The following is a 19,083-nucleotide window of genomic DNA, read 5'->3' on the forward strand; positions in this document are numbered from 1 at the left end:
GGTGTGCAAACAAGATTCATTCCAAACAAGCTTTGAATAGTCACATAAAACAAGAGAATGCATAGTGTTCTCATGCAAATTTCCACACATTGGGCATGCGGGATCAACATCTACTCTTTTTATAATTAAATTGGTGGTAGTGGGGAGGGTATTAGAAAGGGCTCTCCAAGCAAAAGTTTTCCACTTCGCAGGGCATTTAATTTTCCAAAGATGTAGCCATTTATCAAAATGCCCTGGGGCTGTCTCAAAATTCCCAATCATACGCCTGTAACCTTGCTTGACCGTATAGCAACCTTTAGGATCTCCAAGCCAAAACCAAGAGTCTGCATAATGTGTATTAACCGGGATCTCCAATATGCATTCCACATCAATTGGCTCGAAAATGTCACGCACTATTGCCTCATCCCATTTTCCAGTTGTAGGGTCAATAAGCCCGGAGACATAAGAACCATTAAGTTCATGGGGCATGGCTGTTTGGACCATTGGAGTAGGGTCATCTGGTAACCAGGGGTGTCCCCAGATCAAAGTAGAATTTCCATCACCCACTCTTCTCCGTATACCACTACAAATTAATTCATGTGCAGCCATAATACTTCTCCAGCAGAAACTAGGGCAATTTCCCAATGTAGCTTCAGTAAATGAGGTTCTAGGATAATACCTAGCCTTATAAATTCTTGTAACTAGGGAATTTGGCCTTGTTAGGAAACGCCAGGCTTGTTTACCTAACATTGCCAGGTTAAAAGCCCTCAAATCCTTGAACCCAAGACCACCATATTTCTTAGGGATACACAAACGATCCCAAGCTTTCCAGTGAATTCCTCTTTCATTCCCGGACCCCCACCAATACCGGTTCATAGCTCTTTCTATGGACAAACAGACCGAATTTGGAAGCAAGAAAACACTCATAGAAAAAGTAGGCATAGATTGGGCTACACTTTTTAGGAGTATCTCCTTACCTGCTTGTGAGATGAGTTTCTTATTCCATGAGCCAATCCTGTGTTTAATTTTGTCCTCCACATAAGAGAACACTGCTTTTTTTTATCTCTTCCAATAAATGATGGGAGTCCTAGGTATTTACCGAAATTACGTGCTTTAACAACCCCCAAACAGCGGCCACCTCATCTCTTACAACTTCAGGCGTATTTCTGCTGAAACACACATTAGATTTATGAAAGTTAACCGCCTGCCCAGACATATTCTCATACTCAATAAGACACTGCTTAATGACACCTGCCTCTTGAGTTGTTGCCTTAAAAAACAGGAGGCTGTCATCTGCAAAAAACAAATGTGAGACAGGGGGGGGGGGCCTAGCGACCCTACAGCCATGAAAATCCCTTCGTGCCTCAGCCTGATGCAATAACAGGGAGAGACCCTCAGCACAGATTATGAATAAATAAGGTGATAGGGGATCTCCCTGTCTAATACCTCGAGTCGGAATAATCTGTCCAACATCTTTACCATTCACCAGGAAATTGTAGGAAACCGTGGTCACACAGAGCATAACCAAGTTCACCCATTGAACAGAAAAACCCAAAGCCATTAACATCTTGCGCAGATATGACCATTCCATGTGGTCATATGCTTTTGCCATATCCAATTTCAAGGCACCCCATTCTACCATACCACATTGCTTTCTGTTCATGTAATAGCCTACTTCCGCAGCAATCAGAATATTATCCGTGATAAGTCTGTTAGGAATAAAAGCACTCTGGGAGTCAGAAATCACCTCACCTAATAGGGGTTTCATCCTATTAGCCACCATCTTGGCCATAATCTTATAAATCACATTGCAAAGTGCTATAGGCCGGAGATCAGATGCCTTTTCCGGGCAATCTTTCTTAGGTATAAGCACTACATTTGTATCATTCAGGCCCTCCGGAAAAGAGCACTCATTCAGACACTTAAGCACAAAGGATGAAACATCACTTCCAACCACATCCCAAAAGTGTTGATAAAATCATGGGTTCATGCCATCTGGCCTAGGAGCTTTATCAGGGAACATAGAGAACAAGGCTGATTTAACTTCTTCTGCTTCAAAAGGTCTCAGAAGGCCCTCATTCTGGGTCTGGGAGACTCGAGGGATTATAGATGCAAAAAAAGAGTCCATAGAGGAGGATGGTATAACATTTGATGCAAAAATATCATGGAAATAGTTAAGAACAACATTATGCAAATCATCACCCTCCATCCACACATCAGACTCATCTTTTAATCTAAGAATAGTATTCTTCTTTTTACGAGCAGAGGCATACCTGTGAAAGAACTTAGTGTTGGCATCCACACCCCTCAACCAATGCTGCTTCGCTCTCTGCCTCCAAAACGCCTCTTCCTGAGTTTCTAATTGGCATAACTCAGCTTCAATACGCTGGTACTCTTCCAGAGATGGGTGATCTAGGCGCCCATTGAAGTGCAGTTGCTCCTTCCGTAAGTTTCTGATTTTCTCACCAAACTTATGGAAATGATCACCACCCCAGCGGTTCAACTTGTCACCATAGTGTTGCAGGCAGCCAAGCAAGCCCCCGCCCATTCCCTCCTGCCACGCCTCCTCCACTTGCTGTCTACACCCCTCATCATAGATCCATGCCATTTCAAATCTGAATCTCCTGTAACCACCATGGGGTAGCTCTTCTCCTCTGACTCCCAAAAAGAGAGCCAAGTGATCAGAGGAGCGGGTAAGCAGATTAGTGACGGATGCCCCTGGTAGTGAGCTGCACCAATCAGATCTTGCAAGCACCTTATCCAATCTCTCTTCCATCCAGTTTGGCGTGCCCTTACCCCTTTCCCAAGTAAACTGATATCCCTGCATGGGTAATTGGGCTAATTCACAATCATCCACAGCCTCCCCAAACCCTCGTAAAAGGCCATCAGGGTGCGGGTTACCACCTCGCTTCTCATGCTGGAAAAGTAGATCATTAAAGTCTCCTAGGACCACCCAAGGTAAAGTGGACCTACCTGCTAATGACCGCAAAAGGTCCCATGATGCACCTCTTCGGCTACGCTCGGGAAAGCCATAGAAACCAGTCATCCTCCAAGTACTCAGACCTGCCATATTGACTTCCACATCCACATGATTTTTAGAGAAGCTCAATAAACGTGCGTTATTATTCTTTCTCCAGAACAGTGCCAATCCACCACTCAATCCAACACTATCGACATAGAACAAACCTTCAAACCCAAGCTTGATACGAAGTCGCTCAGCATGACCCCGTCCTACCTTGGTTTCCATCAAGAACACAAACTCGGGTTTCTTACGGGACACTAAGTCCACTACCACTCGAACTGTGCGTGGATTGCCCAAGCCACGACAGTTCCAACTCAAGGTACTCATGATGACGGGCAGGTCTGGGAACCAGAACCCGCCATATGCAAGTTTTTTGAACTCTCGGTCATAACAACATCAGCATTATCACCCTGACGTCGGCCACTGTGACCCGACCCCTCCCTCCTACGCTTAGAAACAGCAACCACCCCGACCTCAGACTCGCGCGAGCTCGGACGAACCGGAACAGCCGCGGGCCTGCCGTGATCGGTCATAGACTCCTCCACTCCACTGTTCGCCCGAGGCGGTCCCCCAACCGGCACAAGCCAACTTTCGCCGACCGCCCTAGGACCCTTCCTCTGCCCCGCACGAAGATCTGGACCATAAGGGTAACGGCCAATCGGTAAAGCTGCCTCTCTCGCCTTGATACAAAATCTATGGGTGTGCCCCATCATGCCGCAAAAGAAACAAAAACAGTGGAGCCTTTCGTACTTGAAGGTAACCCAACTCCAAGTTTTATCACGTTTGAGCAACTTCATCCTCCTCTTGAGCGGTTTGTCTACCGGCAAAGCCACATGCACACGGTAGAAATCGAGCCAAGGGGCCCCTACGAACCGTTCATCGCACTTAACGAACGTTCCTAGGAAGTTACCAATTTGCTCGAGGATCACGGTTGAGGTATAGCCAACTGGCACGTCATGCAACTGAACCCACATGTCGACCGACACGAGAAGAACGTCAATGGGGAGGACACTGTCTGGCACTTGTCTGCAAAGGAGCGTGCAATTTTCAAAAGACCATGGTCCCTCGTCAATCACGTATTGCATGTTCGTTTCATGAAAGAAAACAAACATGAAAAGGTTGGGTTGCAGTTCCGTGATTTGAACGCCCTTGACCGGCTTCCAAACCGACGCTAAGACTTGACGCATGTATTCCAACTTCACCATCTTTTCAGTAAGGAAACGTCCTACGACTGGCCAAGATCGGAAACTACCTTCACCATCGCCAGGTGCATCCAGACCAACTGGTTCGAAAGCCTCGTCTTCGTCATCGAGCGCCATATCAGCCCACCACTCCGTAATCGTGGTAACAACGTTCTGTGATGTTGCAGCAGCCATGAACACGAACTCACACACCGCACTGATAAGCGTAGCGGTCAGAGAAAGATGAAGAAAGCCGGCGAAGCACCGGAAGAAGAGCAAGAAAACGTCGAAAATCCTTGGAAACCCTAGGAGGGAGAGAAAACCCTAGACTAGGCTAGAGAGAAAATCCTTAGGCTTGATAGCACACCCCTATTTAGTAATATAGTTAGCTTGTCAACCAATTTTAATTTCTTTGATCATTATTAACTGTTTGGTTTGGTTAAATAATTCAGGAACTGTAATAAAAATAAGCATTTTGATAACTCTTTTTAAAACACTTTTAGATTCACAAAAATACCAAAATTTCAAAATTTTCTACCCAATATAATCAGACATGTTCTGAATACAATTAGATATTTTATGTGTGATTACTGATAAAATACAATCAATAACTTAAAATTCTCTAATTTTTTGTATTTAAGATATAATCAATTTTTATAAAAATTGTTTATTGCGAACAAAATAAAATAAAATAGCAACAGTTGAACACATGAATTATTATTATATTATTATTATTGTTTCAAATTAAAGAGATTGGATGAAGGAAACATGGGATAGGAAGTTGGGGTTATGTTCAAGTATGTTCATATGCTCCTCACTTAATCCCAGGAACGCTTCTATGTCATTCCCATTCTTAGTATCAGACAATATGCATACATTCATTGCTCTTATTCCATTCCCCACCCATTCCGGTTTCCCAAATCCAAAATCTATTTCGTACACCGGAATCCGGCAGATACTGCTTGTCATCAACAATCCAATATCCTCGCTGTTTCTCATCCTCTCTATCCCACTTTTCACCGCGTTCAAGAACTCCTCGCCGAAATCCATGGGAGTAAAGGTGTTTTTCTTCGCTCTCTCCATTGATTCTTGCACTTTTCCGACGAGTGAGTTGTAGTTTGTGGCGGCGGCGGTGTCGGTGGCTTCCCACTGCGCCTCCGTGACGTGGAAGATGTTGCCGATGCTTTGTTGGGGTAACGGCGGCTGCATTTTGCTCCGGAGGTCTATGGCGCTGAGCATTATGTGTGTTTTCATGGCGGGGTTTGTTTCTTGGAACGCGGCGATCACGGCTTCCCATATAAGCGCTGAGACGGCTTCCACGCGGGAGGGGCGACGGCGGAAGCCTAGATCCGCCGATTCTCGAAGGGCGGCGATTTTGGAGGCGTCGAAGATGAGTCTCCGAGTGGAGACTGAGGATGCGACCGCGTGGGTGTTCAACGGGATGAGTGAAAAGCCGTTGACGTCTCTCGGCGGGAAGAAGGGAGTGCAATCCACGACGGCGAAACCTTTAGCGACGATATTTTCGTCATCATCGTTTTCGCCGCCGCGACGATTTATGAGCGCCCAGGTTTTGAGGAAAGCGGTCATGGACATAGCATCAGTGACGGCATGACTGGTGCATAACCCTACCGCCAATCCACCGCAAGCAAACCTATTAATCTGCACCATAAGAAGCGCACGAGTTGAAAACGACGCAGTTTCGGGATTCACCGGAAGCAGCTGCCTTAACAAGTCAGTTTTGGGGTGCGCGAGAACGGAAGACATTTCGTCGAACACGTTAACCACGACAAGATCAACGCCATCATCGTTACACTCGATGGTGAATTCATCCTTGAGCCTGCCGGCGAGCGGCTGCACGTAGGCCAAGGTTTTGGAAAGAGAGATCCTCAGGCTATCATAAACTAGTTGAGGTTGTGAGAGAGCGGTGGAGTAGAAGAGCAGAATGGGATTATAGCCATGCGGAGCTATCTGATCAAGGAGAGAGAGTTTATGGAGTCGACAAGTTGAAGAAGAAGAAGGAGAAGAAAAGGGTTTGACACGCTCTCTTGATACAGTTTCAACTTTCATGATCGCCATTTCCAATGTGCCTTAGCTCTCACCATATCATTTCAATATATACAAAAATGAAATTCACTGTATATGCCATAATTTTATTAATTAGTATATTATATTATCAAAATATGTGCAATATTATTACAACTAAGTAGCTAGGACAGGTTAGTTGATAATCTGATATACTACATATATACACGACAATACATATACATACAGTAGATAAGATTAAATCGCCGAACTACTTACATATCTCTATCATTATATTATCTTCATGCAAACAATCAAAGAGAATTAGTTACCTTGGCAATTGTAATAAATTTTGGACGTCAGATCACTAGAAAATGTATGAAAGTGGCTGTTTGTTTGGTTTGTATGTAAAACAACGAGGAAAAAGAAAGGCAACCTTGAATGTAACGTCTAATATGACCACAACATCCTGGCCTGCCTGTAATTTCCGAAATTATAATATTCTCGTTTAACCTTATTTGATTGAAAAATTATGCGGGCTGATAGTGCACAAAAACATTTAGGAATCTGTCATGACTAAAAAGGAGTAAGGAGTAAGGCAATACTCCAAAACTAAAGGAGTAGGAGAAAAAAGTCCAGAATGCCCCTGAACAAATTTCTGATCTTTGTAGCAATTTTGTTAGCTCATTTGATCTATTTTTGATTCGCTTTGCTACTTACTAGTTGGTCTGGCCTGTGTTACAAAATCATGAATGGCAAAATCTAATCACGATTGGTACACTTCAACCCTTGCAATCTCTCACCCACAAAATTGAGTGGTGGGAAGGCATTGTATTCTCCTTTCAAATTGAATATCAAAATGGCTGAAAGACGAGTAAATGCCAATCTCAGTTGGCAGGTTCAATCATATGCACTAGACTGAAATGGAGGATAGCAGTACCCTAGCAAGAAAAGCAAGAAAATGGAAAATGTCCTAACTAGCTATCAACAAATTCCTTAGGGCACAAATCAGATCAAATGGCAAACAAATGAATGTGACCTATAACCTGTTGGTTACAGGTAAATTTGACTTATTGACATTTTTCCCTATATATGTGTGTGTGTGTGTGTGGTGGATGAATATTGAGTGATAATATTGATGTGTGGCAATATCGACAGCTAAAATTGAATGTATATAAATAAACCCAACTGGATGCATACAAAAGATCAATTATAGGACATTAGATACAATGCTATCAAATAGTAATTCATCATCAAACACAAAATCCATCCAAACAACAAACTAAGCATATTGCTAATCTACCTTCTTGAAGACATGGCATGGCACATTATGCTAGAAAGTCCACAACATCTCCTAATACAAGACATAGCTAGAGTATGAGATAAAATCATAGTTAATACCTATATTCATTTCACAGATTACCAGATGTTAATGCATAAAAAAAAAAAGGATTCTTTAGCACCAAGTTTAAGTGTAGTGCTTCTAATTTCCAAACATACAGAATTTGTAAAGATATAGCCATCTAATCCTGTTGCAGAATCTAGCCAATTTGGATGAGTAATTCACATTCAAGTACTCCTGGAAATAGTTTCAACCTCCAAATTTAACAATCACACACATCAGAAAAAACAAAGTAAAAAAGCAATGACAGCAAAATCAAGAACAAAACAACACACCTGTCACAGCATTTAAGCTAAACAGAAGCAGATCTTGAAAAGTTGTTAAATCAAATAGCAGTAGAATGAGTTCAAAGACAAGACAAAACATTGACTGAATACTAACAGTAACAATATCCGATTTCCCTCAGACAATAAGCCAGTATCACCTATGAATAACATAACAAAGCAAAACACTCCGACACAGAATTACCAAAACTCCAAAGCTCAGAACCTGAGCTTGGTGAAGAACCAACGGTTTTTCCCAGTCTTGAACCTCTCCTCGAACCGGGCCTTGGTCTCCTTAGCAGCAGTGACCCTCTTGTCCCGAGACTGGAGGCAATCGCCGGAGACGACGTCCTTGAGATCGACATCTAGGGTGTAGCGAGTGGGCATGATGTGGTTGTAGTTGACGAGCTTCACGAACACCTTCACTCGAGACTTCTTCGCCTGCTTCTTCGCGGAGTCCTTGCGGATGACCTTCTTCGGGTACTTAGATACGCCGGCGACGAGGCAGTGGCCGTAGGGGCGGTCACGGGTTCCCTCATCGAAGGCGCGGACGATAACCGCCTTCCGGCCGGCGTAACGGCCCTGGAGAAGGATCACCGCCTTGTTTGGTTTCAGGAATTTCACCATCTTTGCGCCTCTCTCCTCCTCCGCTGCTGCTGATCTCTGCCTCTTTCTATCTATCACTCGTCTGACTGCTTAAAACCCTAGCCACTGCCTATATGTATCAATGCGTGTTCAAAGCTGTAAAACCTAGAATATATGTGGGCTTGGGCTTTGATATGGGCCTGTTTGTTCTCTTAGCCTGAACCTGTTGTTTGAGAAGATGAAATAAGTTGCTGAATTTTAATATTACTACGGCCCAATCTTCTCCTTAATCCACCGGATTCTTCTTTTCTTTAGCTTTTTTATTTATTCATTTTTTTTTACACATCGAATAAATGGAATATATGGCACTAGGGACCCAATAATAAATGATCCAGTTGTTATATCATGGATTAAGGTGGATCCTGATCTTAAGCCACAATGAATTATATATTTTTAGTATTTGATTTATGAACTTTTAGAATGTAAATTGTGTTTTTAAGTCAAAATTTGTAACCGCGGTAAAATGAGTTTGTGAATACAAGATTGTACTAAATTTTAAAAAGATATATTATGTATTTTTAGTATTGAAATTGATTTACATTATTATAAAAAGAACTTATAAATACAAAATAAGGCAATCAATTACATATATGTTAACAATGTGTATTTGTAGTATACAAATTGTGAATATTTAGTATGTAAATTGTGTATCCACACAGTTTTAGAACCGAATCCACAAAATAATTTGCTCACGAGCACGCTTGCCCATGGTTTGCATGAGGGCAATTTATATCATGGACCATAATCCACCAAGCATTATGAACCTTAAATTGAAATGATGAGGTACAGAATTTTATAACACAAAACATTTTAAAAAAAAAAAAACACACAAGACACATAACACTATGGACCCTATATTAAAACGAGATACATAATTCATACTCATAAGATACAAAATATCATAATACAAGACATATATACATGTTATATATTTACTTATTTTTCAAAGCTAATTTAGGTGCATACTTTGTGTTCATAATTACATAATTTCACAATAGAAGACACAAAAAAATCAAAACAGAAGACACAATTACTAATTTGTTCCAGATACAAAATTCATATTGTTATTACTAATTTGTTCCGGATACAGAATTCATATTGTTAAGGTACATAATATTATAACCCGCAACACAAAGTCACAACAGAAAAAACATACGTCATGAATCAGGGTATACAATGCGTTGTGAATCATGATCAATGGTATAAAGATTGTTGCATGAGTAGTAATAACATATGAAAAAGTGTCATAACAATTGAGCTCGAATTACCGACTTAAAGATAGATAAGAAGACCACACAAATAGTTATGTTGTCTTGAGTTGTAATCTAAAGAGTTAATACTATCACCGAATTTAATCTTATAATATTTCTTCAGTTAATGTTTCAGAAGTTTTAATTGAGAACAAGGTGCTTGATATTTATTTCGTTTAATCTTCCCCATTCAAATTTAAAAAATATAACCGAAGTTTTATCCTTATGGAGTACCCCTATCATTTTCGGTAATTTGAACGGACAAGAAAGCACCAAAAGCGTACCAGCCATGCGAAATGCAGAAAAAGACAAAGCAAGAAGAAGAAGATGGCAGACAATCAGCATTATAAAAATCATACTTTAATTAACATCAATTAATAATAATCACACTTCCCCTTTTGTTTAATGGCTTCTCGATGACTCCTAAGTACAGAGCTCCGATAAATCATCAATTCAACCTAAATTCAAATCTTAAACAAACAAACAAAGCATTAAGATTCTTCATCAAAAGCTATAATCTGGTTTAAACGCCGATGATGTTATATTCTTCAACCCCCGCCCCTTCTCTTCCCCTCTACTAATCTCCTCTTCTTCATCTTCTCCATCTTCTCCCGCAAAAGCCGGGTGGGTGAGAATACTAGTGAACAGCTGTGTTCCTCTCAGAGCGTTCGTCAACGGCAGGTGACCGTCCGGCGGCGCGCCGTCGGAGATCTCCCAGGTGAATTCGTCGGGGAAGGCCCGGTAATTGTACTGTTCCACTTCCGTGTCGAGCTTTTTCATCCACCCTAATTTGAGGAAGAGCTTCGTGAAATCTTTGCCGACTTTATTCCAGATTTTCTTTTGGACGCTGTAACCGAATTTCTCGTTGCTGTGTTTCCGCCACAGGGAGTCGATGAGCTGGAGGTCGGCGGCGGGGATGAACTGGACCTCGGAGAAGAAGACGTAGCCGCGCTTCAGGGCGGCGTCGCCGGCCAGGGCAATGAGGAGGCGGCGCGTCTCCTCGTCGGCCTGCCGGAAGTTCTGGCCGGAGAGGTGCTGCTCCAGGAGGTCGTAGGAGATGGCCGGTTGGGAAGTGGAGGCCGTGGTGGCCGGCGTCGCCGACGGGAGCGCGAAACTACCGGAAGTCCCGTAGGAAAGCCCCGCGCCGCCGCCGGTGATGGTTCTAGTGGCGGTGGTCGCCGGTCTGAGGAAGAACGAAGAAGAACGCGGGCAATCCATTGAGTGGCGCCGCCTTAATGCACGGTGGCCGGGGTTAATGGTGTTGATTGAATTAGTGGCCATTTTGTGGTTTTGTTGTTGTTTGTGTATGGAGAAATTGAGAGAGAAAAGGTTATAATCGAGAAGTGAGGAGCAAAGGGGAAGGATATGAAAAAGTGGGATAAGAAACGAGTGGAGAGGTCAAGGCCAAAAATATAAAGAAAAGATGTGATTGGCTTACACACTCTCTCTCTATCTCCCTTATCAATATATTTCTTATACAATGGGATTCATTTACTCACAAGATTTTCCAAGTTGTTGTGGAGTATAGGAATAGGATGGAGGATTATAATCCACAACCAACCAAATTGCATAATGTGAATACAAATTTTTTAAATTCATTCTTAACACTTTAGCTTAGGAAAGATTGATAATGCCATATGACCCATGATTATTTTTAACATAATAAGAGTCGTCATCAGCATTAACGAATATTATGACTTAATGATATTATTTTACTAATTTAACTATGAATTTAAAAGAGTTCATTGAAACTTTTTTTTAAAAAAAGGAATATAACTTTCTCTCGTCTGAACAAGGATAACAAATTTCATGCAACAATCAACTTAAGAGAATTAAGAACAATGACTATACCACCTACAATGAAATCGATTCTTGCCACTACTCTTTGAGTATCTCATTTCTATAGTGGTTGAATTCATATAATAGAGTTAAATGAAAAGGAAAAAAAAAATAAGGAAACAAGACAAGTTACAATATTATTTGAATTTGAATATCAATTTAAGACAACATTAGATTATTGGGTTAATCTTCTCCACTTGACCAAAAAGATCAATTTGACACCTTTTTTTTTTAATAGAAATAATCAAATGATTTAGTAAGAGATTCATCAATTTTCTATTGAAAAATAATTTAAGGACTAAGATTGATGAATGGTCTAATCACTCTAATGTTAATTGTTAAAGCTAAAGGAGAACACTTATTTAAACATAGAGTTTAAACTTATATTGAAATGATTGAACGTCAAGCCCCTATAGCTCAGTGGTAGAGCGTCAGTCTTGTAAACTGAAGGTCCGTAGTTCGATCCTGCGTGGGGGCATTTTTCACTGTACCCACATCGTGGGCAAGGAAAGTTTTACGATGGCAACTTACACTCGCACATAGGATTTGACTCTAATTTAATTTGTCATAAGTGGGCTTTAAATTTTTATTTTTATTTTTTTAAATTTCAGTCACAAATGAATTAGGTGTATAATTTTATAATATATATATATAAAGGATAACAAAACTCAATTTGACAAGAATGTTGCAATTGGACCCAATGCTATCTCCCATGTGCAAATGCCTTATTAATTATTGAATGCCCAAAAATTTAGATGTGAATTAATAGCATGCCACACTTCACAGTCACATACACAAACAATTTCTTTCTGATATATTTTTTTTTGAGAATATTTCTTTCTGATATATATTAATATAAAAGTATATCAAAATTCAAAAACAGGATAAATTTGTGTATTAATAGCTGTTACAAATTCAACTATTGAGTATCATGTTTTTTTTGTGATGAGGTAAATTCATAATCATTGCTTAAAGCCTTGAAGGTATGCATTGAGTGTATGCACTAGATAAACTCTAGTTCTGTGTAATAGCATACAAACACGAAAAAGATAAACTACACTAGGAAAACCCTTGCTACGGAGCTCGATCACCGAGAGAATGTTAGTAAGAATCAAACCGGTTTCATATAATATTTTAGATGTGGTTTTGGTTGTTTTGACATGTCCAAAGGCTCTCATCCCCCACCCCATTTTCACATTAGGTTTATGTTTTACAAGTCTAAAACCTAGTTTTGATCTCCATAAAAATACAAAATTTAAGGGACTCATATATAAATAGATATATTTATTCTGCTTATGAAGTTAGAGGAAGAAGAGTGAGTGTAGCATTAAGCCATTAAACCAAAATAAAGGCAAAAGAGTGGAGAAAGAATACCTAAGTACAATTCTGGTGATATGATCAAAGTTGGCAGTTGTTTTCCCAACAACATTCAAAGAAGAACTCTTGAAACTGGAAAAGTGGAAATGACCTGAATTGAATGAACAAAAGAAGATAGCAGAAAAGCACTATTACATGATCAAAACACATCTCATCTGCTCAACAACATTCAAAGCTTCTCAAAATATATTAGAAGTTGTGCTGCAAGAACAAGTGTTCTTGAGGAGAAGCCGGCCCGATCTCTTCTTCCAAACTTCTCAGTCCATCTCCAGGAGGGGCAGCATTTCCCGGGTTCTTGGCCTCGAAGTTCTTCCCCTCAACGTCCCCGTCTGAGATTGAGGACTTCATCCTCTGAGAGGAAGCGACGCTGGGGAAAGTGATCCAGGACGGTGCTCTGAACTCTGATCTCGGGTCCTCAGTTTCTGCAACATCTGTTTCTGATGTGGACCGGTTCGAGGACCTCTGGGAGACCTTCTTGTGCAGCCTGCTGCTGCCCAGAACGACCTCGGTTGGCAGGATTGGCTGCTCGTTGCTCGGGCTGCCCATCAGCTGAGCAAGCGCCCGCTCTAACGAGGTTGTCACTTTGTCCATTGATGGCCTCTCCTTCCCTCTCATCCTCACACATTTGCAGGCTACATTTGCAATCCTTCTCAGAGCCTCAATGTCAGATGGGAGTTTGAGGACGGGGTCCAGGATTGCCTCGATGTCTCCCGCCTTGATCAAGGGGACTGCCCATTCCACTATGTTCCCTTCTTCGAATTGCATGTCTATGGCTTTCCTCCCACTCAGAATCTCCAACAGCAAAACGCCAAAGCTGTAGACGTCTGACTTGGTTGTTAGGTAGTGGAGTCTGTAGTACTCGGGGTCGAGGTATCCCAGAGTCCCTGCAGGCAGCTCAGCTAAGGGAGAGCTGCTGTTTGCGGGGCCTAGTAAGGACAGCCCGAAATCTGCCACTCTCGCGTTGTGCTCCTCGTCTATGAGGATGTTGGAGGACTTTATGTCCCGGTGGATAACAGGAGGGCAAGCATAGCCGTGTAGGTATTCAATTCCCCGGGCTGCTTGGACTGCAATTGTGACTCGTTTCACCCAATCGAGTTGCTCCTTTAGCCCCCGGTTGTTGCCATGGAGGTGTTGGTGTAACGAGCCATTCGCCATGTACTCGTACACCAGCAGCCTTTCGCCGCCTTCCTCACAATAGCCGAGGAGGTTGAGGAGATGGGCGTGGTTTAGCCTCGAGAGCAAGTCGAGCTCGGTGTGGAACTCCTTCGAGTTCTTCTTCATATCCGGGGACATCACAGCTCTCTTCACCGCAACCTCGGTCCCATCCTTCAATACCCCCTTGAAAACACACGAAAAACTCCCTTTCCCCACTTGTGATTCCTCCTTGAATCCCTCGGTCGCCCTGTCGAGCTCCTCATAAGTAAACATCTGAGCTCTCCTGATCTTCAGATCATCCAGGTCTGGTAGGATCTTCCCATTCTCCTTTTGGAAAGAACCATTCCTATTCCTCCCGGTTTTCCTCGAGCTCATCAAGCGCTTAGCTGAGCAAGTACAATTCCTTAATCTGTAACGAACATATATAACCGAAGTCAGGGAAACAACACTGACTAGGAACACTGCAAAAGCAACCTCAGCAAGGATAACTGGCAACTGGAGTGACCAAAACCTAGAGTTCTTATTCCCAGAATTAGCAGCAATTGAACAATTTGAAAAGCACTCGGGCGAGATGCAGTTTGAACAATTGTAGGCGCACTGTCTGTCAAACATGGGGGAGCAGACAGCGGATTGGTACATTTCAGCGGGGCATCCAGTGGAGCAGGAGAGGCAAATCGCGCTGTCAGTGGACTTGCAAGGAGAGCTTGCATTGCTAAATCCATAGAACCCCGGGGCACAAGGCCGGGGCCTGCAGATTCCAGGGGAAACCGCAACGGGAAGAGACGTTGGGAAGCCAGCGCCCCAGCAAACAGGCTGCAGGGACGTCGTGACAAGGATTCCACAAGTGAAGTAATCCCCGGCTGCAATCTCGTAGAGCTTAACGCCACTAGGAGGGGGCGTGCTCTTCTCGACACGATAGCCCCAGCAAACAATTCCCCTATCTAAGCTCCTAATCCCACACGCGTGGAACCTCCCCCCTACCACTGAAAGCATAGGGTCTCTGGGAGCCAATGCAATGTTAAGCCTAGCAGATTGTGACACAGATATGGCTGCTTCTTGAAGGTCCAAGCTCCTCCCCCAACAAAAAACCCGAGAATCCGTCCCCTCGAGGATCCCACACACGTGGTATCCCCCGGCTGCAATCTTCTGAAATTTCATATCCCTCGGGATGAGACTAATCACCCGGCTGCTCGTCTCATCCCCCCAGCAGAACACACTCCTATTCTGTGAAAACAGCCCACAACTAAACTCTGAGCCAGCCGAAATCGTCTGGATCTGCCCCTCAAATTCAAACCTTCTGGTCATGTTATAACCCCAGCAATCCACTAAAGAAGTGTTCCTGTTCTTCCCAGTCAAGGGCTTTCTCAATCCACACAAATGGTGATCCCCAGCACTGATTTCCAAGTACTCACAGCCCTGAACCATTGGCTGGGGCACCCCCATTTGAACAAAATTGCTGTTCCCCCAACAATAAGGCTGGTTTGACTCCATTAACAGCCCACAAACAAAGTCATTCCCAGCAGTTATACCAATCAAAGGGGAATGGTCAGGAGTGGAATAGATAACTGCAGAATTGGAGCCATAGCAGGACACAGTATGAGATCCATCAGACTTTAGCCCACAGAACACAGGGCCATACTCTCCATAAGATATAGCAATTGAAGACATTGAACCCAACCCTGAAACCCTCCCCCATAACAAATCCAAGAACACAACAAAAAGTATGGTTTTTGGAAGACATTCAAATCTGGGTTTAAAACCTTGGTTCTTCTTCAGACAGACAAAGCCTTTTAGCTGAGCCTGACACCTCAAAATGTCCATTACCAAAAAGTTAAAAAATTCAACCAAACTGTACTCAAACTCTCAAAGTGAACCGCACCAATATGATCTCACCTCACCCTTGGTACTACACAACAAAAAAGAAAAAAAAAAAGTCATCTTTTTTCTCTAAGATACATCTTGTCAGAACCAGAGACATGCCCATGCACTAAAAAACCTCCCCATTCTTTTACCCAGAGGCTGAGATTGAAATGGAAAAACAGCAGGGGAGAACTAACACAGTCAAGAAAAGACTAAAGAAGCAAAAGACTCAAAGATAAACCTGGTGAGGGGAGAGAAGAGATCCCAATCCTAATGATACCCAGAACCCAATCTCCAAAATCACTCCTTTCTTTTCTCAAGAATCCATGAGAAATCGAATTGAATCCTCACTTCCTATACACTTTACCTGTTAAAGATACAATCTTTGCAACAAAGAATGCAAAGGGTGTCAGGTTGAAGACGAAAAGGGCAACTTTTCCAGCTCATTTCAGGCCTATTTTCCTCATTCCATTGTCTCAATATAGAGTGATTGCGAAAGCATTAAAAAGTAGTCTTTCACCTCAAAGCTTTGTTTGGGTAGCTAGAGGGAGTGATGATGGTCATAGCTAGCGGCAAGAAGGGGGTGGTGGCGTGATGATGTTTGGGAGAGAGAGAAAGAAAGAAAGAATGAGAGAGAGAGTGAGAGAGAGAGAGAAAGCATTTAGTGCAATAGAACTGCAGGTTTCTCAAAACGAGCAAAGAGTTGGTGAAGGCAATAAATGACAAATTTAATGCGAAAATGATCTTTTCATTTCTGGGTTTCTGCACACATGTCCACAGTATCACTTCTCTCTCTCTCTCTCTATTATGCTCCCATGCAAAGCCCTTCTCTTTTCAGTCCTCCATTTTTTTTTTTTCTGTTAAAAAAGCTTCAAATCTGGGGTCATCACCAGTAGTTTTGACAAATTATTAGACAAGCTCTTCAACCAAGAACTTCAGAAACATCATTGTACACCCACGTACGAATTGACTTGGTTTTTGTCTCTCTTCATCAAAATACATAATTAAGTCTTTTGATATCCTTTATTGTACTGTGAATATATATATAAAACTGTTAATGTAATTATTGTGCTTAGCCGTTTGAGCCTTCTGCGTTGTACCTTCTTAAAATGGTAAAGCTGAAATAATTAAGGTCAGCAATTAATTAATTAATTATGATTAAATACATTGGATTGGTGGACAGAAATCAAACTTATAATATTCTAACCTAAACTTATAGACAGATTAGGATGTCCATGAACCACAAAATTATATACAATCTTTCCAAAATGATAAATATCATCCTAAATTTCTAAGAGGGTGTTTAGTTTAGGGAAAGTGAGATTGTTGAGATTATGGAAATGTTTTAGTGTGTTTAGTTGACATTAATGATGTAATATGAGTAGATCTTTGATGAGACGGTCTCATCTGATAATGTAATACTTTTTTAAAAAAATATATTATATTTATCAAATTACATATAAAAATATTACATTTTAATTTAAAGTATTACACGTCTTATATGATTCAGTCTCACACAAAACTCATTCATGTAATATTAATCTGTTTAGTTTGGATTTTTAAGTTACATTGTATAATTACTTAAATGTCCTCGGTATACATACTTGAATTTTAAATTTTAAGTTATCTTGCATTAATAAACATACACATACCCATAAGTCTTTTAAAAGGTATGTAGGATTTTCTATCAAGTATATTCTTTGATATCTATAAGTACAATAGCTATTCTTAATTGATCAAAGGAAGTAGAAGCTATAGCAGTGAGGGAAGCACTAAATTAGTTGAAGACTTTTAATGTGGATAAGTCTAGTTAGAGATAGATGCTCCCCTGGTGATTCAAGGGCTTAATAGGAATACTACTACAATTGCTCTTGATCTTCTGTTGCATGATATAAAAAAAATAGCTCTAGAATTTATAAATCAAAGCTAGCTTTCTGTTTGCTAAACATGCAGCGAATATGGTAGTTCATCTCTTAGTTAGGGGTGTCATTTCCAAGCCTACTCGTGCGGAGTAGAGTATACTCCCCTGTCTTTTCTTTATGATGTACTCCGTATTATTTTTGGATTCCAATTAATGAATATTTCGGTGTTTTATCAACAAAGGAAAAAAAAAAAAAAGAGAGTACAACCCCTTGATTGCACTTTACATATCATTGAATGCACTTGTAGTTTTGATAAAATGTAATTTTAGAGTCTTGTGTCATTAGTGAACTTGTGTGTACATAAAATTTATGTACACATGTGTGATAAGATTTTAAAGAATGCCATAAAATTGAACTTTAAAACTATCATCAAGAATAACATATATAACACATACAACGCCTTTGCGAATAATATCACATTACTCTTGAAAATTCAAACAATAACATATATACGGAGTAATATTATCTTAAATAAATAATATGATATTTATGAACATGTACAATATAAAGTAAACTAATTAAATATTCATAATATGTGATATAAAATTTATAAGCACATAACATGAACTAAACTCGGGGTTGTTAGAATATTATTAGGTTGGATGATGGGAATTGGGAGGGTGATGAATATATATATATCTAAAAACATAATAAGTGTGAATGAAAGTTATACCCTTCATTTATGTCCGTTTTTTCCGTTAAGTTTTTTTTGTACATTATGCTATAAAAGTTGTACTTTACAATATATTAGACAAACATATCCCTACTGTTATAACTTCCGTTATCTTTTCCATTATTATTACTATGCACATGCATCCACTATATATTTTCTTATTTTCTTCAATAATAATAATATATATACACATTATATATTTGAGTTATATGTTAGTTATTTCTTAAAATATAAATATAAAATTTATAAAAATATTTTACATTATTATTATTATTATTATTATTATTTACAATAATATCTATCTAAATAAATTTAAAAATTTTAATATAAAATATTAATATTGGGCACCTACTTTTTGCGCATCGCGCATTAGAAAAACTAGTATATATATATATATATATATATATATATATATATATATATATATATATATATATATATATATATATATATATATATATATATATATATATATATATATATATATATATAT

General features: G+C 40.4%; 4 protein-coding genes and 1 non-coding gene across 6 annotated transcripts; 1 reads left to right on the forward strand and 4 right to left on the reverse strand.

Annotated features, from left to right (window-relative positions):
- Positions 1–4,898: 4,898 nt before the first annotated feature.
- Positions 4,899–6,496, reverse strand: LOC116012463 (salutaridinol 7-O-acetyltransferase-like). The gene is made up of 2 exons (XM_031252001.1): positions 6,484–6,496; positions 4,899–6,269 (listed from the first exon to the last, which is right to left on the reverse strand). The coding sequence occupies exons 1-2, from the start codon at positions 6,494–6,496 to the stop codon at positions 4,927–4,929; spliced, it is 1,356 nt and encodes a 451-aa protein (XP_031107861.1). The 3' UTR covers positions 4,899–4,926.
- Positions 6,497–7,892: 1,396 nt separating this feature from the next.
- On the reverse strand, positions 7,893–8,565 carry LOC116016652 (60S ribosomal protein L27-like). Its single transcript, XM_031257012.1, has one exon. It carries the CDS (start codon positions 8,494–8,496, stop codon positions 8,089–8,091), a length of 408 nt encoding a protein of 135 aa, XP_031112872.1. The 5' UTR covers positions 8,497–8,565; the 3' UTR covers positions 7,893–8,088.
- A 1,527-nt stretch (positions 8,566–10,092) lies between these two features.
- On the reverse strand, positions 10,093–11,206 carry LOC116015465 (tetrapyrrole-binding protein, chloroplastic). The gene has a single exon (XM_031255540.1). The coding sequence runs from the start codon at positions 11,043–11,045 to the stop codon at positions 10,269–10,271; it is 777 nt and encodes a 258-aa protein (XP_031111400.1). The 5' UTR covers positions 11,046–11,206; the 3' UTR covers positions 10,093–10,268.
- Positions 11,207–12,009: 803 nt separating this feature from the next.
- On the forward strand, positions 12,010–12,081 carry TRNAT-UGU. Its single transcript has one exon. It is a non-coding gene; the product is annotated as a tRNA-Thr (tRNA).
- An 823-nt stretch (positions 12,082–12,904) lies between these two features.
- On the reverse strand, positions 12,905–16,634 carry LOC115999971 (serine/threonine-protein kinase-like protein ACR4). 2 transcript variants are annotated; one of them, XM_031239965.1, is made up of 2 exons: positions 14,647–16,634; positions 12,905–14,544 (listed from the first exon to the last, which is right to left on the reverse strand). In XM_031239965.1, the coding sequence occupies exons 1-2, from the start codon at positions 15,954–15,956 to the stop codon at positions 13,170–13,172; spliced, it is 2,685 nt and encodes an 894-aa protein (XP_031095825.1). In that variant the 5' UTR covers positions 15,957–16,634; the 3' UTR covers positions 12,905–13,169. The 2 variants fall into 2 exon arrangements, with proteins under 2 accessions (XP_031095825.1, XP_031095817.1); XM_031239957.1 differs by having other exon boundaries at positions 12,905–16,634.
- Between the last annotated feature and the right edge of the window lie 2,449 nt (positions 16,635–19,083).

This window comes from Ipomoea triloba, chromosome 1 (genome assembly GCF_003576645.1).
Source record: "Ipomoea triloba cultivar NCNSP0323 chromosome 1, ASM357664v1".
In the NCBI taxonomy this organism is placed as follows: Eukaryota; Viridiplantae; Streptophyta; class Magnoliopsida; order Solanales; family Convolvulaceae; genus Ipomoea; species Ipomoea triloba.

Bases quoted from the DNA above. Each gene is read 5' to 3' on its own strand.
- LOC115999971 (XM_031239957.1), bottom strand. From the start codon at position 15,956: ATGGACATTTTGAGGTGTCAGGCTCAGCTAAAAGGCTTTGTCTGTCTG.
- LOC116016652 (XM_031257012.1), bottom strand. From the start codon at position 8,496: ATGGTGAAATTCCTGAAACCAAACAAGGCGGTGATCCTTCTCCAGGGC.
- LOC116015465 (XM_031255540.1), bottom strand. From the start codon at position 11,045: ATGGCCACTAATTCAATCAACACCATTAACCCCGGCCACCGTGCATTA.